Below are 23,723 nucleotides of genomic sequence, written 5' to 3'. Positions count from 1 at the left end.
AGGTCACCAAGTCCTCAGAGTAGCGGTCCGCCCACCGGACCCGCGTTAAACGAAGGTTCAGCTACCGCCGGACTTTGAGCATTAACATTGGCGCCGTCTGTGGGAACCCTTGAACAAAAGGTCATCCCACCACAATTACCATGACTAACGGTAGCGGGGGAAATGCTGAAGAGCAGGCGGACCAATCCGCCATTCCCCAACCCACCAAACCAGCGGTAGGCATCAACCGCGCACTATTCAGCACCCCGGCCAACCCCGACGGTGAGGCAAATCCAAGTAGCAGCCGCCCACCTGGCCAAGATCTCACCGCTCTGTACGAGCTGGCACTGGCAGACCATCACAAGGCAAACAGAGAGTGTGAAGAAGAGCGCAGAGAGAAGGCCGAGGCCCAAAAACAAGTGGCTACGCTGATGTCACGTTTTGATGAACTAAAGAGGACGCTGGAGGCAAACGCCAACCCAGCGCAGAGCGAGCAATCACGAAGCACCGGGCGTAGCCGGCCCAACACCGGCACGTTGGTACCGGGACCAATCATACAGATGCAGGTACCGCTGAACCCACCAGAACTATTGGGGATGGGACCACCACCCGTACCCCAACTAATGTTGGAGCAGGAGGCGGAATCACTGCCGCGCACCAACCGCTCGGAAGCTAGGGCAAGGATTGAGGGCAATCCGCCTGCCCCAAGGCGCAGGCAGGTTCAGCGGAGTATCCAGGCGGGTCCCGCCGGCAACGCAACAACCCAAATACTGGAAAGGATGCAACAATTGGAGCAGAGATTAATCCGGGCGGAGTCGGGCGCCCCAGCGCCAACTCCAAATCTGCTTTTCGCGTCCAGACCAGGACCATTCACCGCTGCGATTCTGCAGGCTATCAGACCAGCGTACGCAAAAACCCCAAAGATGTCACATTACAGCGGCATGTCTGACCCCTTCGTCCATATGGACACCTTCAAGAAGGTCACCAACAACAAGGGATTTGACGACGCCACCCTGTGCCACTTGTTCAGCGAAACGTTGGACGGTGAGGCAATGAACTGGTTCTTCGAGTGTCCGCCGGGATCCATTGACTCATTCCACGCACTATCACACACCTTCCTCTCTCGGTTCATCTTATTGTCCGCCGGACATCACAACACAAGTCAGCTGTTCAGCGTCAAGCAAGGGGTAGACGAATCACTGAAGGCATTCGTCACAAGATGGCGGGCGGCAGCATCTCAGTGCCGCGATCTAGACAAAACAATGGCATCGGTGGCTTTCAAGCAGGAACTCCTCAAGGGGCCATTCCTCTATCACCTCAACTACAATCATCCAATTGCGGTATATGACCACGTCATGAGTGAAGCGGTCATTCATGCCCAAGCAGAATTCATCACATATGGAGAAACCCCACCGCCACCAGCAACACCAACAAAGTCAACACAACCCTCCTCCAGTCATCAGGAGACCGCTAGCAAGACCCCTGCTGCGCCGCCAACTGACAAGAAGAGGGAGTGGCAACAGGGCCACTACCAGAACAAGCGGCAGAAGGACTAACACTACAACAAGGGCAACCGCCCATCCCATAGGGATAACCGCAACAAACAAACGGAATCCTCTCAGCGGTATGCAGTGTTTACAGTCCTCACAGCCTCGTATAAGGAAATATACAATCAGTGCAAGGATCAGATCCCACCGCCACCCCCAGGAAGATATCCAAAAACGGGAAAACCAAGAAACACCGGCAGGTGGTGTAAATACCACGAGGACAACGGTCACAATACCAACAGCTGCAATGTTCTCAAAATGGCCATTGAGACCTTGTACCGGGATGGCAAGATGGAGCAATTCAAGGTGCGCCAACCGCCACCTGTGATCGCCAACATTGAGCCCTTAGGCCGCATCAACACCATCGACGACGGTGCTCCAATCACCAACATGTCTCACAGGGCAAGGAAGCGCTATGCACGCGCTAATCACCCAAAAGAAGTCTGCAACATCCGCTACGAGAGATCCGCCAAACTCCCAAAGTCTGGTTGGGAGCCCATTACCTTCTCAGAGGAGGAGGAACGCGGAGTGCATCTACCCCATGACGACCCATTCTTGGTCGACGCCATTCTCGACAAATGGTCAGTGGGGAGAATCCTGGTGGATAGCGGGTCCACTGTCAACGTCATATTTAGCGGTTGCTACAACCACCTCAAGCGGAACAGGAAATTACTCCAGGATCATGAGCCATTGCTCAGCTTCTCCGGTGACGTCACGCAACCGCTGGGTTCTGACTACATGCGGCTGACTATTGGCACTAGTCTGTGTATGGCGGAGATACATACAGAGTTCATAGTCGTCGATTGTTTCAGCTCGTATAACGCCATCATTGGCCGACCGGCACTCAACAAGCTCAAATGCATCATCGCTAGGTACATGCTTCTCATGAAGTTCCCCACACCCAACGGCACGGGCTGTGTGAGGGGAAGTCAGCAATTGGCACGAGAATGTTATTCAACGACTATAGCATGGTCAACGCGCCGCCATGAAATCCTGACGGTGGGAAACCAGGCACCGCCACCAAATATCTTCGAGGACCCTAGGGATGACGAGAAGAAGTATGTAAGGAAGGAGCCAGTCAACCCAGAAACGTCGTTGAAGGTTGTCTGCATCTCGGACGAGCACCCTGAGCGGACAGTCCGCATAGGCGCCCAATTAGACCCAGAGGTAGCGGAGGAACTCACTCAATTCCTACGTGATAACGCTGCCGTCTTTGCATGGTCATACGCGGACATGCCAGGTATCTCCCCTGAAATCATCACGCACAAGTTGAGCATCAAACCATCCTTCTATCCTATCAAACAGAAGCGGAGGGCCTTTGATGAAGAAAAGTACCGTGCAATAGGAGAGGAGGTTGCCAAGCTCCAGGGCATTGGGTTCATCCGCCAAGTCATCTATCCCCAGTGGATTTCCAACCTGGTTATGGTCAAAAATCCCAGCGGAAAGTGGCGAATGTGTGTCGACTTCAAAAATCTTAACAAGGCATGCCCAAAGGATAGTTTCCCACTACCCCGCATTGATCAACTGGTTGATGCAACCGCCGGACATGAGCTCCTTAGCATGATGGATGCTTTCTCCGGGTATAATCAGATCAAGATGCATCCCGGCGACCAGGAATGCACCACTTTCACCACCGACAAGGGCCTATACTGCTACAATGTTATGCCTTTCGGTCTAAAGAACGCCGGCGCAACTTATCAACGACTGATGAATGCCATGTTCGCGGAACATCTCGGAAAAATAATCGAGGTCTACGTGGACGACATGTTGGTCAAGAGCATAAAAGCCAGCAGACATGTGGCAAACCTCAGAATCATAGTAACCATTCTCTTGGCCTATGGTATGCGCCTCAACCCAAAAAAATGTTTCTTTGGCGTCACCGCCAGCAAGTTTCTGGGTTATATCGTCAGCGAACGAGGCATCGAGGCTAACCCGGACAAGGTACAAGCCATCCTCGACATGAAGGACCCTGAGTGGAAAATACACGTCCAGAGCCTCCCGGGCAAGTTAACCGCCCTTTCTCGATTCATCTCCAGACTCACTGATAAGTGTGCCCCATTTTTCAAAGTCCTCAAAACGACTCACAAGAAAGTCATCAACTGGAACCCAGAGTGTCAGGCGGCGTTCCAGGGCTTGAAAGAATACCTGGAGGCAGTCCCACTCCTTTCCATTCCTGTGCAAGGAGAAACACTGTACATATACCTAGCGGTATCAGTGTCAGCGGTAAGCTGCGCCATTGTCCGGCGTGAGGGCCAGGAGGAACTCCCAGTGTTCTACGCCGGCAGAGGCATGAACGGAGAAGAAACAAGATACCCTCCCTTAGACCAACTCGCTCTCGCACTCATCGTTGCCGCCAGACGCCTCCGCCAGTGCTTTCAGGCTCACACAATCCATGTATTAACCAATCAACCGCTGAGACAGGTAATGCAGAACCCTGAACACTCAGGGCGCCTAAGCAAATGGGCCATTGAGCTCAGCGAGTTCGACATTGATTACAAACCAAGAACCGCCATGAAGGGCCAGGCGGTGGCAGACTTCATTGCTGAACTCACCGAGTGTCAACTCGAACCCGGCAGGGAAACAGAACCCGGAACGGAAATGATGACCGCTGAAGAGCCGGCTCCCCAGCAGTCAGACTGGAACCTGCATGTGGACGGCTCCGCTAGCGCCAAGGCCAGCGGCACCGGGGTCATCTTAACAGGACCGGGGGGGGCTGAACGCGAAATACGCGTTGAAATTCAACTTCAAAGCTTCAAACAACATGGCGGAATATGAAGCACTCATCGCCGGCCTACTCCTCGCCATCGACTCGGGGGCTGACAGCGTCAACATCTTCAACGACTCTCAATTAGTCGTTAACCAGGTCAACGACAGTTTCCAAGCCAAGGACCAACAGTTAGCGGCATGCTTGGGGTACGTCAAGACACTGCTAAAAAAATTCAAATTTCACACCATCACACAGATCCCCAGGGAAAAGAACGCCAAGGCTGATTCACTGGCGAGACTGGCAACCGCTCAGCCACATCAAAGTCCAGCGGACACAAGAGTGGAGTGTCTTGACAGGCCAAGTATTACAAAAACCCTGGCGGAGATCTTCAACATTGAGGTCAATCCCAGCTGGATGGACGAGATTATCGAGTACAAGCGCAACGGGACATTGCTAGAGGACAAAGTCAAAGTGACAGCTCCAGTGGAGAGCAACCCGCTACAACAGCTAGAATGGCAAGCTTTACCGCCAGGGATTCACCCACCCCAACCTCTGTTGTTTAACCCCAGAAGAGGGAAAGGTCGTGCTGGCAATGATACACGGCGGTGAATGCGGAAACCACTCGGGCGCCAGATCCTTGGCCAATCGCACAATGCGACAATACTACTTTTGGCCTACACTCGGTGATGACGCCCGGCGGATATCGAGATCTTGCCACAAATGCCAACAATATGCTGATCTCCCACATGCACCGGCGGAACCACTGTCAATCATCATCGGTCCATGGGTTCACTCAACGTGGGGCCTGGACTTGATGGGAAAATTCCAAACCGCCAAAGGCCAGTTCAAGTACATCATTGTTGCTATCGACTACAACAACAAGTGGATAGAGGCAGAGCCACTGACGGCAATAACTACCGCCAAGGTAATTCACTTCCTCTGGAAGAACATCTACTGCCGCTATGGTGTCCCACATATAATCATTACAGACAACGACACACAGTTCAACAATAAGGAACTCATATCTTTCACCGCCAACCTTGGCACCAAAATGAGTTTTGCATCTGTCGCTCAGCCTCAAACCTGTGGCCAGGTCGAAGCAGCAAACAAGATAATCAAGAAGCTGCTAAAAAAGAAACTCGACAACGCCAAGGGTTTATGGGCGGAGAAGCTTCCTGAAGTTCTATGGGCCATCAGGACGACCCCAACTTCCGCCACTGGCGAAACTCCTTTTTGTATGATGTTCGGAACTGAGGCTGTCCTACCTGTCGAGGTAACTCAACCTACCGCTAGGGTCGAAGGCTACTTCCCCGAGACCAACAGCGACGGCGTCAACCTCGACAAAGACCTCCTAGAGGAAAGACAACACAAGGCCCATTTGCACAATCTGCAAAACAAGCAGCGGATATCGCGTTTCTACAACACCAGGGTCAAAGCCCGGAACCTCTAATTGGGGGACTGGGTAATGAAGGAAGTAATTCCACCGCCAACAAAACTCCGCCCAACTTGGGAAGGTCCATACAAAATTGTGGAAGTCGTTAGCCCATGCACCTTCTACTTAATGGACAAGGATGGCGTCACAACGACCCACCCTTGGAATACCGAACACCTTCGGTATTACTACAAATAGTCATACCGCTACCCAAGAGCATCTTGACTTAGCTAAATTTTTGTTCAATATTTAGCTAAGGGAAGCTACCCAACGGGTACTACCCCGCTTTTGTAAACGCTGATCAGTCAGCTATCAATGAAACGAGGAATTATTCAAACCATTGTTACCAAGTCTAGCACAGAGAGCAACTGGCAACGCCAGCAATAGTCAGCGGACCACGTCCGCTACATTGTGCACTTGGACCAATCTTAATTCCTTTAATGTTTCATTGATTGACAAAAGAAAACTCAAGTCAAAACTCTAGCGGTACAGGCATATCATGACAAACACAACAAAATTTCGAAATATCACTTCATATACGTAGGGCTGGGACTCCCCACCCAAAAGTATTCATTACATCAAAAATTACGCCTCAGCGGCTACAAAAAAAAAAAGGGGGCGCTCAACATCAATTTCAAGGATTTCAAGGATTGGCACGACTGCCATCAGCGTCTTCACCTTCGGCATGCGGCGGCGGATGTAGGCGGCTTGTTTGGTCAGACCCTCGAGCGGTGGGACTGGGAGTCTCTATTGTACCATCCGCCCGGGTATGGGCCGCCAAGAAACCAGCACGGGACACCTCCGACTGGGTAGGAGGAGGAGTCCGATGGGAGTCATCCGCCGGACGTGCTCCGCTTTCTCCGCTACCCGAGCGAGCGCCTTCAGCTTGGATGGGGATCACACCCTTCGCCGGATGAACATTCTGAGCTGACTGCACGGTGGGCTGGGACGCCTTCACCCAGTCGATGACGCCTTTCTGCTTCAGCATTTCCACATTGGCGACGACACCAGCCTTCGCCGCCTCGGTCAGCGCCTTCTTATAGTCCGCCGACTGCTTGAATGCCTCCACAGCGGCGGCCGCAGCACGGCTCTCTTCAGCTCCCAAGCGGGCGACCTCACCCTCCAGCCTCTTCACCTCAGCTAGCCTGGCGGCAGACTCCCGTTGTTACGTCCCGAACCCAAATTCACCCGTTTACTGGTCATTTGGACGGTAAACGACAACTACTTTCACTTTGACTGTCGTTTCAGCACTTTTAGTGGCCCTAAAAGTTGACTTTTTGTTCGGGTCAGAATTTGAGAAAGGTTTCTTCACGAAAGTTGTAGAGGATGTTAAACCGAGCGCGTGCATATGTGGTGCGTAAAAATTGGACTTAGTATGTGAAAGTTATGGCCGAAAATGTAAAAGTTACTGTTCATGGTAATTAATATATATATGGAAGTTACTGTTGGTAGATTTCCATTTTCGGAAATTCTACCTAGCTAGCTCGGTAACTCTCTCCTCTTCTTCCCCGACTCTTCCTCCCCTTCGGCCCGTTCTTCTTCCTTCCGATTTCTTCCTCCTCCGGCCGACCCACGACGAAATCCGGCCACCCCCAAGCTCGGTTTCTTCCCCTTGTCACGTCTGTGGAGGTATTTTACGACGATTTGGCCGGAGAAGCTCGATTTGGAGCGGAGGAAGCTACGGTGGCAGTTAGCTATTTTTGCCGATCTCCGGCGATTCCGGCCACCTCCGGTCACCATCTTGCCGTCGAAGCTTGGGTTTTCCACGAAGATCATTTCCCCTAAGGCCTTGCATTCCAATTTGCTGTGTGGAGGCCGAATCGACGAAGAACATCTTTGGGTCCGAAGCAATTTTCTGGGCAAACTTCATCAGCTTAATCCGAGCTCTTAAAGGTAAAATTGTGAGATGTTGTAGTTGAATGAATGGTTAGGTTTGTTGAGTAGAAGCTACTGTCCAAATTTGGTGGCCATCGGAGGTGGTGGCCGCCGGCGCGTGGGCCCCACTCGCCGCCACTGTGGGTGGCGCGTGGTGGCGCGTAGGGCTGACATTTAATTCCAATTTTTAGCCCATTAAATCCTATAATTTGAGTAGAGCTTGTTTATGAAGTTTGGTAATTTTTGGAGGAGTTTGGAATTGTTTGTGAATTTTGAAAGTGTGGAGTTTCGGTTGTTGATTTGTGGGAATCCGGCCTTCGGATTTCCCTTATTCCGTCATGGAATACCTTAATCGACGGATTGATATAAATGGTGAAGTTTGGCTTGAAGTTGAAAGGAGTTGGAGTTGCTAGTTTACGTGGGGTTTTCGGGATTCAATATAGAATCGTATTGTTTTATCGAATTGTTGTTTACGGAATACAATTGTGTACAGGACGAGATACTGACTCATCGCTCGACGAGGATCCTTACGCTTGGATACCACGCTAGCCGTATACTGTGAGTGGACGTTTGTTTTTGAATATTGATGCATGCATTTATTTCTCTAAAGTAATGCTTTATTTAATTATCATCTTTTATATTTTGAGCATATGATGATTTGCTATCCTTACTGATTTTGGTTTTCGGATTCTGAAGTGATTTCAGATTTGTTTGGGTTTTGAGATTTATGAAATATTATAAAGTGATTTCGGAAATGAATTGGTTTCGGATCTTAATTTGGATTTACGAATTATGATGATTGTCGACGAATCATTTTTCCGAGGTGACTTCCGGATTTAAATATTATATTTCTATTCGTCGATTTGAGATTTTTAAAGGATTTTCGAAATGGGATTTCGATGGAGTGATATTTCTTCTTTATTTACCGACTTTTGATTTTGGCATTGGGAATGCCTTATTGATAATCTAGCTATTCTTTTAGCGTGTGGGACACGCTGTTGCTTTATATGACTTTTACGAGAATTTCCGGGTACGGTTGGGAATCATACCCGTGTTTTCTTTATTCGTGGGACATGGGGAAGCCTTATAGATTTACTGGATTTTAATGGTTTTTACCCGCCATACCTGGGTCGTCATATTTATTGCTAGCTAGCCTATTAGTACTCCTCCCTGCTTACTATGTGTTTGTGGGTGAGTAAGAGCAGAGCATGGGATGCTCCAGAGTGTGGGACACTCCGACCCGAGCCTGGGAGGCTCCCTTCTCGTATGGTGATAACTTCTTCCCCATACTTTTTCGTGACTTGACTAGCGGGGCTAGTCCGTTATTTTCGTAACCAGCGGGGCTGGTGTGTTTTCACGAGAATTTTGGATTTCGATGTTATTGTAACCAACGGGGCTGGTGTGTTTTTACGAGAATCTTGGATTGTTGATAAATGTGTTTTTCTTAAATGTTGCATGCATCGGGTTTTTTTAAAAGGAATAAATGTGGAAAAGCACAAAACCCACTTTTCTTTACAATTATTTATTTATTTATTTTGTCCACTCACGCTAACGTTTTATGTGCTTTTCCCCTGGGCCCTTCGGTTTCAAATGCCCAGTCTGCAGAGTAGCTGGTTCGGCATAGTAGGATTCGGGGCATAGCATCTGCTGCTGTTGTTTTCATTGTAGGTTATATGTTGAACCTACCTGTATTGTTATTTTCTTCTTCCTCTTTTAGATTGCTCTGATAACCTGTGGGGGATAAATAATGTAAAGGTTGGAAGTTACTTTGGTGTAATTAAGAATATGTTATTTTCGGATTTCAGTTACTTATTGTGAAGTTGTTGGGTTTTGGGGAGCAGGGTGGCTCCAGGAGTTTATGGATGATTTGTTAGAAGTGTGATTGTAATTCTACAGGTTTTGGGTAGTCCATTTTAGGGGTGACTCTGCCAAATTTTTGGTAGAGTTATTCCTAAGGTGGGCCCCACAGGGCCACATCGGATTTCAGGGTGAAATTCGGGGCAGGTCCTGTCACCTGCTGCAGGATCTTAGTCTTCTTATCCTTGGCAGCCAGCCGATCCTACAGCAGGGATATGTCTTGCTCCAGCTTGCAGACATGGTTATTCCGCTCCAAGTCTCGCTCGACGGCGACTGGCAGCTTGCCGCGAGCATCCGCAGCATCTCAATCCGCCTTGGTCAGGCGCTGCTCCGTGTCCGCTAGCCTGTCCTTAGCCTCCCCCAGCTCCCTCTGGAGACCCTAGATCTCCTCCTTGAGCTGCCGCTCAACCCGGGGCTGTTTCGACGCCGCCAGGAACACCTCGTGCAGTCCAACCGACAGATGACCGAACTGAATGGCGACTAGTCAACGGCGGTTGGGCGCGCGATCCCCGCTAGGCCGCAAAACCCGAGCCGCTCGCAGAGGTGATAAAGAAATTCCCCCTCATCGTCGGTCATGAACTCTGCGTATGCGGAGAACGAGTCCAAATCGCTCGCTGGCACCTCTATCTTAGCAACCACCAGCGCCTTGGGCGGAGCTTGTCGAGCCTTCTTCTGCTGGCGGGCCCCGATGGTCTCCACATCGTCCCCTTCCTCGTCAGCGGGGTCATTTTGGCTGCGCCTTCGCTGAAGCACCCTTGTGTTTTCAGCAGGAGCAGGCCGTGAGCCCTTTGGCGGGGGCTCCAACCCCGCAATGGTGACAGTCTTCGCCAGCGGCACCGTTTTCTCCTTGTGTGCCCCACGTCGGTTGGCAGGCGCCCTCTCTTTAAGTGGCACGGCTGCAGAAGGGCCTTTACTCCCGCTGACAGCCCCACTAGCCATACCAGTCCCCGCCTGAACGATGGGCGAGCCATCGCTACCAAAATGAGAGTGGTGTGGCATAGGTAGCACCACGGGGACTTCGGACTGGCTTAGCGCCAGTGTGTCCGGATTAACGACTGTCTGCTGAGCAGCCAGCCCGGAGGCATACATACTCTCCAGGAAGTTGTCGATTTCAGCACGATCCATGGCTTTGGCGAATGCGTCGCAACTCGCTTTGTTACCCGGCGGAGATTCTACAAAAAAAAGACGAAGCGACTTAGATTGAGACAAACTGAACGAAGGCACAATATGGCGGAGATTGCTTACCAATGCCACGCGTCAATTGTTGATCTACCAACAACTCCCAACCAGTGAGGAGATGAAGGTCCAACAGGTTGCGATTCTGCCAACAACCTCTAATACGTGCCACACGACACTCCTCTTCACGAGTCAGGTTATAGCGCAGGCCCGCTACAAAAAAAGAGGTGATCGTTAGTACAGAGTACAAGAACTATAAAAAAAGTTAACGGCCAATTCTGGCCGGCGGAGACCGACAAACAACCTCGGATAGGCTGAAACTCCGACTTAATCCTAAACGTTGGCTCTCCCTCGTTGGACCTCGCTTGGTATTCCCACCCCGCCGTGGCAACACAGAAGGTACCCCGCCAGTAAGACATGGAGTCCTTCAGGTTCTCGATCAGCTTGGGCGCCCCCTGGCGGCGACTCAAGTTCACCTGCCCTCGGCAACCTTTGCGCTTCACGTACACCAGCTCGTAGAAGTGTAGCACCTCCGCCACAGTTGGCCCCTCACAACCGGACAAGCGCCATAACGAGTTCAGCGCCATCATCAACCGCCACATGTTGGGACAAATCTGCCCAAAGGCGAGGCCAAACTCGCACACCAGGATTTGGAAATTTGGCAGTAGCGGGAATGTCACTCCTTGGCGGAAGATCACCTCGTGCACGGCGGCAAACCCCGCTGGAAGAATCGAGGCCTTCTCGTCCACCGTCGGTGGACGCAGCTTAACCACGCCTGGCAACCGATACATCCGCTTCAACAGGTTGACGGCGGCAACAGTCATCCGCTCTCCCGCCTCGTCAACAGGGGTGCCGTCGGGAAGGACCCACGCTGACTCAGTATCCTCCCCATCCAACTCTCCCCCGTCAGCGGAACCGCTAGCAGCACTATTACTCGCCAACCGCTCCTCACGCCTGTTTCGGGCAACGGCAGCTTCCCCCGCCCTAGAACTCTCCGGATGCGAAGCACGACCCATAGCTACTTCCCAGGGTATGGTTTGTAGCGGCTCGATCTCTAGCGGTTCTGGCAGTGAGGTTCCTGCACGGGCAGACAGACGCAACGAGTCAATAAAAATTCTATCCGCCACGCTGAACGACACGTTAAACCCGGAGTCCTCACTACTTGAAATTTCTACGACGTTAGCCATCCCAAACCCTAAAACCCAAATCAGTCAGTTCACACAAAATCTAACTTATCCCTGTATCAGTTGCATCAAAGAACCTCAAGAACAATTACCCAGAAAACCCCAAAACAAAAACAACAAAACCCAGAAACTGGCAGTAAACAACACAGATCCAATGAAACAGGAATGAGATTCGAGATACCAACCTCAACACAAACTCTGGTCCGATCGAGAGCGCTTGTCTTCACCGGTAAAGATTTCGTCCCCCCAGGTTCGATAACTCCATAGAGTTGTGGTAGTTCTCTTCACAAATCGCAGACGAACAGAGCTTGAAGACGATGACTCAGGTTTGAAGTTTTTGCAAAAGTGTCAAATCTCGCTAAGTTCCCCCCCTTTTATGTCAACGTCAAAGAATTCTAGGCCGTCCGCTAAAAAACGACACTACGCACCAGCCGTACACGTGTCCCACGTCTACACTTGCTCTCCGGATTAACCGAGGCGATGCCTCGGTTACAAAATCCATAATTACTCGCATTAATGGCGAGAAGACGGGCAACCTGAGGAGGTCAAGTGACGAAGTCTCAGCTAAGCGAAACTCCGCTAGCGGAACTTTTCCCTTGTCACCTCCAAGTGACGAAGTCTCCGCTAAGCGAAACTCCGCTAGCGGAACTTCTCCCTTGTCACCCTGCAAGCGGGACATCTTCCGCTACACGACACCGCTAGCGGAACTCCCTTTCCATCTTGCAAAATCCGTACTTTGCTTAGCACAACTACGCTCAATAAAATACCGCCAGGCACATCTCCGCGACGATGCTTCCTGCTACAACCAGCGGGGGGATTTCCGCCAGCGGCGGATCCCGAGGCTACGCCTCACTCTGACAACGACCGCCACGCGGCGTTACGGTCAGACCGTCCCTACGGGACACGGGGACTTGTCAACAGTCTACGACGGCCCTGATCAGGCACATTGACCCCCGTCACTTGGGTACTAAAGATTGGGCTCGCTACCCAACACCCTTTGCTCCGTGCAGCTCCCCCTCAAGAAACAATTTACCGACCATCCGGAGGTCCATCTTAACCGGGGAGTGGGGGACTCCCTGGGGGGCCTAGCAGGGGCCCACCCGAAAGGGTATAAAGCGTTCGCTCAGTAAATCCATGGTTGACAACGCACTGACGCTAATTATGCTGTTGCAAGTCTAGCGGAAGGTAACGCTTCAAACCGCTGAGCAACTCCCCAACCAAGATTGCCCTCCTTGACTGGGGACTTGGGGGACTTGTACATACATGTGCATTTGCAAGCATAATTAGCTATAATGAACTACGCTCATGGTACCGCCAGAGGTACTAATTCCCACCAAAGGAGTAGCCTACGGATACACAGCCAGGCGAGCTACCGCCTGAGCCTCGGATTGCCCCCAGATCACCGCAGACGCGTCGTGCCAAGATAGCATCAGAAGCTCCTGACGCTGGGAACTGAAGCACATCAATCCCACATCGAAAACAAGGAGAAGATCAGCCTTCTCCTCACCTATAAAAGGTTCTCTCCTCTCTCCTCATTAATTACGCATTTACTACTCATTTATTGTTATGCTGTCTATATGCATCGACTGACTTAGGCATCGGAGAAGTGAAGACCGCCCAACGCGGTCTCCCTCTGACGCCCTGTCTTTCATTTGACAGCTAGCGAAGATCACCAAGTCCTCAAAGTAGCGGTCCGCCCACCGGACCTGCGTTAAAAGAAGGTTCGACTACCGCCGGACTTTGAGCATTAACAGGGAGGGAGGCGGAGACGATGAGAGGGCACTATGGGTGCCCAAATCAGATCTTATCCTACCAGGCGTTGGCTCGTAGGTTGCTGCCGGATGTCAAGGAGGCTGCGTTGAACTCGTCGGAGGTCGGTGAGGTCCGTGGTGGTGAAGGTGAGTCACGGTGGTGACAGGAAGTGGGCCGGGTGTCGGAGGAGAGAGAAACATAGATCTAGTTTCTTTGTCCTCCTTTAAACCAAAACAAGAGGGAAGAGATGAGAGAGAGGGAGGCGAAGAAGAGAGAGACGTGCAAAGCAGAGCTTGGAGGTGTTGGGCGAGAGCAGTGAGCAGGGGTGGGTCATGGGTGGAGGAGATGAGAGAGAGGGAAGTGGAGAAGAGAGAGAGATTTAGGGCTGTCAAAACGGAGGAGGAAACCTCTTGGAATCGAGTAGAGGAGAGGAGAACAATAACCCAACTTGAAATAAAGCGTCCTCACTCCGTGTCTTTTGTTTCTTTAGCTTTTTTTTTTTTTTGTTTTTAATTGCAGGCCAACATAAATTTTTTTTTTTTTTAGGCCCCCTAAAATATGAGGCCCTAGGCCTGGGCCTGCTTCGCCTAGGCTCAGGGCCGGCACTGCATACACCAGGAGATATCATGTCACTGAGGTAAACCGTCTCAATGGCAGCAAATGACGCGCATTTTGCCTTGGAGATCAACCGTTCCTTTGATGTCTAATTCAGCAACTGAATTAATATCGGCTTCCCCATTGTGTTTAGACCAACCCTTTTGGCACTTTTCAAACTTGTATATATGTGTTGCATCATAAACTAGAAAATGAACAGAGGTGAGAAATGAGTAACCTGCAAGAGGTAGTAGTGAGATGACAGATTCCCCAAGTCTTAATACACCAAAAACCAGTCTCGTCACATGAGGCATTGGCTTGGTTCTTGATGGGAAATGAAAACAGCTATGCTTTTCAGCACCTCTGTTCCACAACCTCCTGCTTCAAAGCCCTACAACGAAGACTTCCATGCCGGATAGGTTAACCAGGAGGAGAGCCTTCTATGTTAATCAAAACTGCACTCATAATAAGAACACAAGTATACAAGTATGATGAACAAAGTATAAGGATATAGAAATTAAAATCGATTAGCCATAATAGATCTTCTCCTCTGAGCAATCATGTATGCAGTCTCTCAATGGGGCAGACTTTTAATAAAGTGCTTGCGATTGCTAGAGCAGGGACCTAAGACTCTTTATATAGGCATTATAGGGCTTAGTACCTCCCATAAAGGATTCTAAGTCCTAATTAATATAGGTCTTTATCAGCATGTCATGTACATATAGGAATATTAATGATACAACTCATACAAGTAATGGCCAAAATATGTATTGTATCCATCATGACAAGGACATAAACGAAAACATCATAACATTGCCCAATTACTTATCTGCAAGATATGTTGCCAAAGTTGCTGCATTCCTTATCGAGTATTGATAAGTCCATTAAAAATCTTACATTCTCCCACTTGGACTATCAATGCTCAAAGCAACAAGAATGCTATTCCATCAAATTTAGTAATTATGAAGTGCGCGCATGGACAAGTCAGAAATTTAAGTTTATCCTTAAGCTCAGTCAATTCATAACTGATCATATCAGACCATGAGAAAACAGATGTTTAACAAAACACCAGCACCTCATAATCATGATACAACAATCATGAATCACAGGAGCCATTAAGAGTACATGAAAAGACATATGCTTATAATGAAAAAACTATAACTGAAGTAAGCACATGTATGGTCCAACTTAAGGATTCTATATGAGTAGAATCAATATCAGAAGGCTTCAAATGAATCTAGTACAAGTTTGATCAACACGTGTGCATATATCTGCTAATAATGAGTACTAAAAACAACTTTATTACTCGAGTAAACTTAATAAATTGCATTGTACTACACTCAATTTATAATAGCAGCACAAACTGTACTAGCTTTAAGGAAGTTATCAATGTCTTAACGATCATCATTTTGGCTGAAAATTTACAGATATGATCTATACACTAGTTCTTAAAAACTGAACGGTTGAGATGTGGATATGCAACCGAAAAGTGACCCAAAACTCGAATTCCACATGTTAATTTCAAAACGGAGCTCCACTCTGGATAGGATCTGTGTATATATATATATATATCGAGGAAACTCAGAAAAGTGCTTTGGTAGGTTGTGGACATTAAGAAAACTGAGATAGAGTACTATATATATAAAGTGCTAGAGAGTAAATTAAGGCCAGCTAGCTAAGGTTATAATTATGAGTTGGTCATTTGCTCTGTTCAGCAAGTTTCATATGGTAATTGGAGCATGCATAAATGCTTACATTTGTTCAAACCTTGAATTTTTGAAACGGAAAATGTAAATTCTGGGAAAAGATGAAAGCAGGAATATTTTACCAACTCGGTCATTATATAGTAAACGAGGTTCACTATTGGCTGAGGCAAGAACTAGAAAACTTGATTTCACAGTTGCCTAGCTATATGCATATGCATGAATATGAACGTTTCATGATTAAATTTTGTATTATTCATGCTAGCTCCATAGCTAATCTCTCTGCAACCATACTTTTCCTCTCCAGAACAAATTTAGATTATTAGTAAAACCTCCCAAGCTGACAATACATTTTCTTCAATTCTATGTACTTCCATTTACAGTTTTGTTTCTTCAACGACATCTAATAAAATACTATATGCTGACAACATTTTATTGCTATTAAGATGATGGATAGAGGAGAAAAAACTGATCGATCGCTTGACCATGTTTATGAAAACACGAGCAAAAAAGACAGAGAATAATGAAGGCCAACAAGTTGAGACTTTTGATGAGGAGGCTGCTGCTATTATAGTAAGTAACCAAGTACAATATAATTTATACATATAATTATGTATTTATACATTCATATTAGTTTATTACCTTTTCTTTAACCAAATTAATTATTATTGACAGAGTCAATTCAATGATTATTTGGAGGAGAGGCCTGAAGATGAAGAAGATGATTCATTTCGAGAGGAGGTATTTACTAAAGTGATGGGAGAAGATACACATGGACGTGTCCGCATGTACGGGACAGGAGTAACTCCATCTCAAATATTTGGTCAAACTTCGACAACTTCTGAAATTAATGAAAAAAGAACATTGGAGGACATGGAAAGAAACTATGAGTCCAAGCTAAATGATCTTAAAAGTGGCTATGAATCTCAATTGGGAGAGATGAAATCAAAGTATGATGATATGAAATCAAAGTATGATGATGTATTGTCACGATTGGATCTTTTAATGGCTCATGTGGGCATCCAAGTGAACTCAAGTGGCACTAGAAGTGATCAAGTACAACATTTTTGTTTTCTTTTCTATGCTCAAGATTGTTTTTTTATTTTTTATTTTTATTAAAAACATTCAATAATATCATCTTGTTCTTTGGTTATGTTTCAATCTTTATTCTTATCTGGTCATGTGTAGAGTTTGCTAGTTCTTATTCTTACTTAAATTTAAATATATCCTTTGTGACTGTAATAGATTCCAGATGGCCAATTAGATAGAGAAGGGCAGCAACAAATGTCTTTGTCAACTTCAACATAAAAGAACAAGGTGTGCAATAAAATACATTCTTATAATAGAATTTGAACCATTAATTTCATGACTTTAATGAATTTTTTTTTTTTTCACTCTTGTTCATTCAGGTCAGGGGTGGCCTATTATTGGGTTATGCAGAAGGATGTGATCAAGATAATTCCATCAATTCATATGCTACTCTGTACTCATTAGATATTTAAAGATTTTCATTGTTATTGCATTTGACTATTTGAATATGTATGACTAGAAAAATGTGTTATGAATCAATGGTTGTTTGTTTTTAATAATAATTCAATTGCATAAATACATACCATATGACCTGAAAGATGTCACAAATGATATTAGCGACGATCATAAATAGATCCTAGTATGTGTACGATTTTACATGCGACATTTGATGAATGTGTGAAATGAATTCAGATAAAATATGACTTTTTACGTCAGAAACACCAAATGTCGTAAAAAGATGTCTGATGAAATATGACCTTTTACAACGCTAACTAAATGTCGTAAAAAAATGTTAGATAAAATATGACTTTTTACGACGCTAACTAAATGTCAGATAAAATATGACTTTTTACGACACCAACCAAACGTTGTAAAAGTAATTTTTTGCGACGGGAAAAAATGTCGCAACATAGTGTGGCAAAAAAGTTATGAAATCCGACACCACTTTTTACGACAGACAACGAACGTCGCAAATCCGTCGCAATGACTTTATTGCAACGAAAGCCAAACGTCGCAAAAGCCTCTAGAGTATTTGCTATGCGTTTTTTGCCGACGCTTTGTTACCCGTCGCAAAAGCTTTGTTGCGACGGATTTTGTATTATTTGCGACATTTTTGTACCATCGCAAAAGATCTTTTTTTTGTAGTGATATTCGATAGCATTCTGGGTCAGATCAAAGATTATGTCACGCCCCGGATTTTGAATGATAAATTCAAATCCGAAACCTGAATAATTACAATTACAAAAAAACCAAATCTCGAAACTTCGAGTTCATTATTACAATTCACTCTCACAATATATTATAAAGCTCAAATGAGCATAACACACCTCACAACTTACAATTGTTGTAAAACTCTAACAATTGCTCTAACCGCACGATCACCGTCCTGGTTCTCCTGTCCTGTAGGATTACCCGCTACACAATTTGAATAGTGTACCGGGAGTTGCAACAACACAAAACCCGGTAAGCTTTTTACAGCCAGTATGAGTAAACAAGAAAGAACTGTTGATTTATTAGATTTCAAGACTACCACAAACCCACGTTACTTTCTCACTCTCATATATATATATAGACACTTATGAGTTACTCTCAATTTAGCTCATAAGATCACTCACTCTCATATATATATGTAGACACTTATGAGTTACTCTCAATTTAGCTCATAAGATCCCTCACTCTCATATATATATATAGACACTTATGAGTTACTCTCAAATTCGCTCATAAGATTTCCCAACATTTGGTAGACAGACTCATATATATATATAGACCCTTATGAGTTACTCTCAATTTCCCTCATAAGGTTACCATATATATATTGACACTTATGAGTTACTCTCAATTTCACTCATAAGGTCACTCCACATTTGGCAGACAGACTAGAGCTCTAACTGAACGTAACCACTCGTCCGGCCACAGACGTGATTACGATTTAATACTATTAATAACCACCAGCCCGGTACGAGAGCGTGATTCACTAATAGATGCCATGGTCACCTCGTGACCTAGTGATCTCCACAGATCACAACAATTTATTGTTCCTCAACAATAAAACTCAACACCTCTCACAATATATTGTTTCTCAACAATAAACTCAATACAACTCCAACAATACATATTATTTCACGTAATAATATATATACAGACATTCACACAGGAATGTCTAATACACCAACAATAGTTCATATGATTGCAAAATAAAGCAATTAAATATATTGGGTTCGTAATATGAACCACGTGAGGTTTACTCACCTCGATAATCCCGCTGCGTCTTCAATTCAGCTCAAAATACGATCCACAATCGTCCACCAACTCAAACCGTCAATCACCTAGTCCAATAATGATCTTGACTTAGCAATCATTCATAAACCACACATATACGGAAATCCAACGGTCGGATTCTCACAAATCGCATTCCGAATCATTACTTCCCAATTTCAATCCAATTCAACCCAACTTTTCCTGGTTTGACCAGGATTGACCAATTTTGACCAATCGAGACTAATTCGATAATTAACTCAAATTACCGAACAATTTCTTAAAATTGTGATATCGATTTGACATATTAGGTGCACTACAATTTACTAAGGCCACCCAATATATATAAACCTTTCTTTTCTTTACTCACTAACATTTTTACAAAATGTTTATGCAGACCATTGTTATCACAATTTCTCAACTCCACGAACTAATTCAACTCCGTCGACAATTTAACTAACAACAATAATTTTCTACACACAAAGGCCATTTCATGCTTGTCCATAAATAACTAATTTTTCAACAATTAGTCAGTTAATATAACTAACTTGAATTCCTAATTTATAAGGATAGGATTCTCACCTTATTCCGAATCTTGCCAAGGTCATGAACTCGATGATTGCTGCACCTCATGGCCCTCATGCTCATGTAACTCAATCTGTCATCATGCCAAAATGAGTTTGCATCCAATTCCGGCAGCACAAGGGTAGCATCCATTTACATTATTACCATCATCACCACCCACATCATCATCATCATCACCTACATCATCATCACATTAACATCATCACATCATCAACATCAAAATCTGCAAGCTCCACCGAACTCTCACTCCCTCACTCTCATTTCTCAACTCCACAGATCCGAAGTCCTCCCAAAAATGCAGAACTCCTCAGCCACATCCAAATCAATAGCTTCCAAAGCAGCCAAAGCATTACTCTATAACTGGATTGGACCTCTGAACTGTCCCTCACTCACCCACAGTACTCAAACCCTTCTCAAACACCAAAACCTCAAATCTTTTACAAACAGGTCGACGAACTTCGAATCGGATCCTTCGAGCACGGACTGGAGCTCCTTGCTCTGGAGGACGAGGAAGTGAGTCAACTCGGTGGCCGACTAGACCGAGCAAGCAATCTCAGTGGAGAGAGAAGAGAATGGAGAAGGAAGAGAAGACAGGAAGGTGGTAGTGCGATCTGTATCGAGTGGTGCCGGTGCCTCAAGAATGGCCATAATTGTTTTCTTGCAAAAGTGACCTTCTGGGTAAGTCTCATCGCAATTAAAGCAAAGACTCTTTGCTCTTCTCTTTCTTTATTCTGCGGTAGACAACGCCTAATGGGCTGCTTGTTGCTGCTGCCCCCATGGAATCCAAGAAGAAGAAGCAGAAAAGTGATGAAAGGATGATTGCCACCGACACCCACTAACTCAAAATCAAATACCAAGTAATAAATATTGGATATTATTCTAGTGTTGCATGAACTGATGGATGAGAGAGTGAGAGGTAGTGCGCACCATGGGGAGAAAAGGAAAAGAAAGAAAAGAAAGAGGAGGGACCGGGGAAAGGGAAAGGAAAAGAAAAAAGAAAGAAGAAAATATAATTTTCTATTTCAAAAAGAATCCCTAATTTCAAATAATCGTAACTTAATCATACGAGCTCCGAAAATTGCATTCCACATATGCACGCGATCGTATCGACGAGCTCTACAACTTTCATGAAGGAAGTTTTCCAAAATTCCGTACGTAGAAAAGTCGATTTTTCTTGAATCGCACAATCCGAGCTTTTGTTAAAAAGAAAAGTTTCGGGACTTCGATAATTCAAAAAGATGAATTAATTAGAGTAATATTCGTGCAAAATCACTTTAATCATTTCGTACTAATTCATGAAACGAAAATGAAAATTGCGGGTATTACAGATTATCTTCGCACCGACGAGCAATGTGCTCATCCGTGTCCGCACGACCAACCCTCTCAGAATTTATGTCCATGTCACTCTATTAGGGTACGCCCATAACAAACAATCTCCCTCATTTATTGCAACACTATGGACACCAAGCAGCCCAAAGTTTCATGATCAAGATACCCTTAGATTAATAAATCCAGGATGATATTTACCCAACTAATCAATTTTACTGTTAGAATCTCCTTTCAGGGTCGACACTGACTGTTAATTAACAGGAAGGTTAGCATCAATGGACGGTCAAGAAATTACCTGCTGTAGTTCCTGCATATCGACTGCTTAGATTACATATCGCTGTTTGAATTTACAACAACCACCTCACTAAATCTTTAAATAAATCAGATTTAGAGCGGAACGACATAAACCCGAATCCGCTTACTAACAGCAAAATTCAACCCAACCTGATCCGATAACCCCTCATTTTGCTGAGTTGGTCAACCATACTACCGTTCAATGCAAGATCCACGACGAAATCTCAACTGTCCTTAAAGGAGATCCGGTAACTGAATCCAACCTACATGAATTGCCTTACTTGCAAGCGACGGTAAAGGAGACATTAAGGTTGCACACCCAATACCGTTGTTGGTACCCCATATCACCATATGAACCTTGAAGAAGCAAAGCTAGGGGGTTTTACCATCCCCAGAGAGTCTAAGGTGGTTGTCAATGCATGGTGGCTAGCCAGTAGCCAACAACCCTGTGTGGTGGAAAAACCCGGAGGAGTTCCAGCCGGAGCAGTTCTTCAAAGAAGAACTTGGCACAGAGGCTGTGGCGGGTGGTAAAGTCGATTTTAGATATTTTCCATTTGGTATGGGTAGGAGGAGTTGTCCAGGGATCATACTTGCACTGCCAATCCTAGGGCTTGTGATTGCCAAACTGGGGTCACATTTTGAGATGAAGGCTCTACATGGGGTGGAGATCGAAGATTGATGTGAGTGAAAAAGGAGGGCAGTTCAGCTTACACATAGCAAACCATTCGACTGTTGTGTTCAACCAACTTGGGGCATAACTTCCAAATTGGTTTCATGAAAGGTTTAAACCAAAGTGTTCTATTTGAAACACTATATATCAATACCTTGTCCCTTAATTGATGCCCAAATATTACTACTTTATATTTAGAGAAAACATGTTTCATTTCCATAATTAATTTTCAATTTCCTTACAAAATATATCTATATATATAGTAGCATTTCCATAAAGCATCCTTTTGTACCAATTGGATGGAAAAGAAAAGTTTAGATGGTAGTGAAGTACAGGTGATTAAACTGATAATGAGCTCCTGAGTTAAAATATAAGGAAAAGTTCGATGAATATGCTTCAATCACGCTCCCTATCTCGCTCCTAAAAATGACTTCGAGTCTTCGACTATATCCTGACACCACATTCGATAATGGTCTCATGAAATAACATTCTGGTCATTTGTAAAGACATCATGATGTCTAGGCCAGACAAGGCACACTGAGTGTGCATACCGGGACAAAGCCCACGTCGCCCTAACCAAAAGTGGTAAGGACTTATTGCCGGCATAGAGCCACTGTGTACTAAAAGTAAATAATAATAAAACAAAGCATAAAAGTAAATTGGATCAAGGATCAAAGCCCAACCCAACAAAGCTAGGTCAAGGGTCAAAGACCTGACCCAAAGCTCAACAGGCCCAAGTCTGAGTACCCGGGTGTAGAGAGCACGACTTTGCCATCCGGCCGGCTCTTCCCAGGCCATTCCACCACCGGCAGCAGCGTCACCATCACCTCCCTCTCGCCAGATAGCCACGCCACCCATTCTCAGATCGGAACCAAACCATCCAAATCGAATCGGATCCAACCGATCCGATCTGATTCCCGCGAATCTCAGAGATGCTACCGGCCGGTCATCACCCTCGGGCGACCTCCGATCTTGCAACACCGCCTCAAAACGCCCACCAGGCCTTCCACGCTCCTCCCTGAGACAAAGCGACACCGACCCAGTTATCGAAGAACAGTTTTGTATTTTTTTTTTATTTCTTTGACGATGTGTTGGTTTGTTTAATTTTTTTTTTTTTGGAAAATTGGATGGAAAGTCTAAAAAATAACGATAGGGTGTAAATCGGCAACAATTAGAAAAGTGAGGGTGTAGATAATCAAAATTGAAATGTCAGGGGGTAAATCAGCAGCCATGGGAAAAGTCAAGGAGTAATTTGGCTATTTTGCCTAACGAGATTAACAAAAGTGTTATCCTACTCACCATGATTCCTCCCAGTTATTACATTATTAAAAGATACTAACTAAAAATAAAAAAAAGAATAGCAATATTTTCCTATTTAACATTCAAGGCATATCAAAGCAATCATGACCACTGGAACCCCCTAAAGATTGGGAACTGCCATTCTTACTGCCTCAGGGACTACTGTTATTATTATTATTATTGTTGCCCCTCCCATTAGGTCGTACAAACTGTTGACGAGAGTCACTTCCTTGACTCATGGTCAAGGCTGGCTGTTGATGGTGCTATCAGAAAGGTGATGATGTTAACCCGTATGCAAGTCAATGTGAGCTGCTCTAGTCTTGACCAGTGTGTGGAATACAGCTAGCTGTCCTCCATGTTGTGGTGGTCTACATATATGCTGATGTGGTTTTACCTAGCCGAGAGTAATTTCTATGTTTCAGTTGTAATAACTGTTAAAAGTAATTCTCTAA

The 23,723-nt window shown here is 45.7% G+C and overlaps 1 protein-coding gene and 1 long non-coding RNA gene across 2 annotated transcripts; both read left to right on the top strand.

The window, feature by feature from the left end:
• The first annotated feature begins 7,321 nt into the window (after positions 1-7,321).
• On the top strand, positions 7,322-9,205 carry LOC133708225 (uncharacterized). The gene is made up of 3 exons (XR_009845668.1): positions 7,322-7,558; positions 8,034-8,098; positions 9,139-9,205. It is a non-coding gene; the product is annotated as an uncharacterized LOC133708225 (long non-coding RNA).
• Positions 9,206-16,286: 7,081 nt separating this feature from the next.
• On the top strand, positions 16,287-17,114 carry LOC133709249 (uncharacterized). The gene is made up of 3 exons (XM_062134929.1): positions 16,287-16,379; positions 16,482-16,862; positions 17,052-17,114. Exons 1-3 carry the CDS (start codon positions 16,293-16,295, stop codon positions 17,112-17,114), a joined length of 531 nt encoding a protein of 176 aa, XP_061990913.1. The 5' UTR covers positions 16,287-16,292.
• The last annotated feature ends 6,609 nt before the right edge of the window (positions 17,115-23,723 follow it).

This window comes from Rosa rugosa, chromosome 5, assembly GCF_958449725.1.
Source record: "Rosa rugosa chromosome 5, drRosRugo1.1, whole genome shotgun sequence".
NCBI classification, from domain to species: Eukaryota; Viridiplantae; Streptophyta; class Magnoliopsida; order Rosales; family Rosaceae; genus Rosa; species Rosa rugosa.
The sequence above is the reverse complement of the archived record's forward strand: the minus strand, read 5'-3'. Positions and strand labels throughout refer to the sequence as shown.

Excerpts from the sequence above, each read along its gene's own strand:
- LOC133709249 (XM_062134929.1), top strand. The coding sequence starts at position 16,293 with ATGTTTATGAAAACACGAGCAAAAAAGACAGAGAATAATGAAGGCCAA. Across the intron at positions 16,380-16,481 it reads AGGAGGCTGCTGCTATTATA|AGTCAATTCAATGATTATTT; the intron begins GTAAGTAACCAA and ends TATTATTGACAG. Across the intron at positions 16,863-17,051 it reads GTGGCACTAGAAGTGATCAA|ATTCCAGATGGCCAATTAGA; the intron begins GTACAACATTTT and ends TGACTGTAATAG.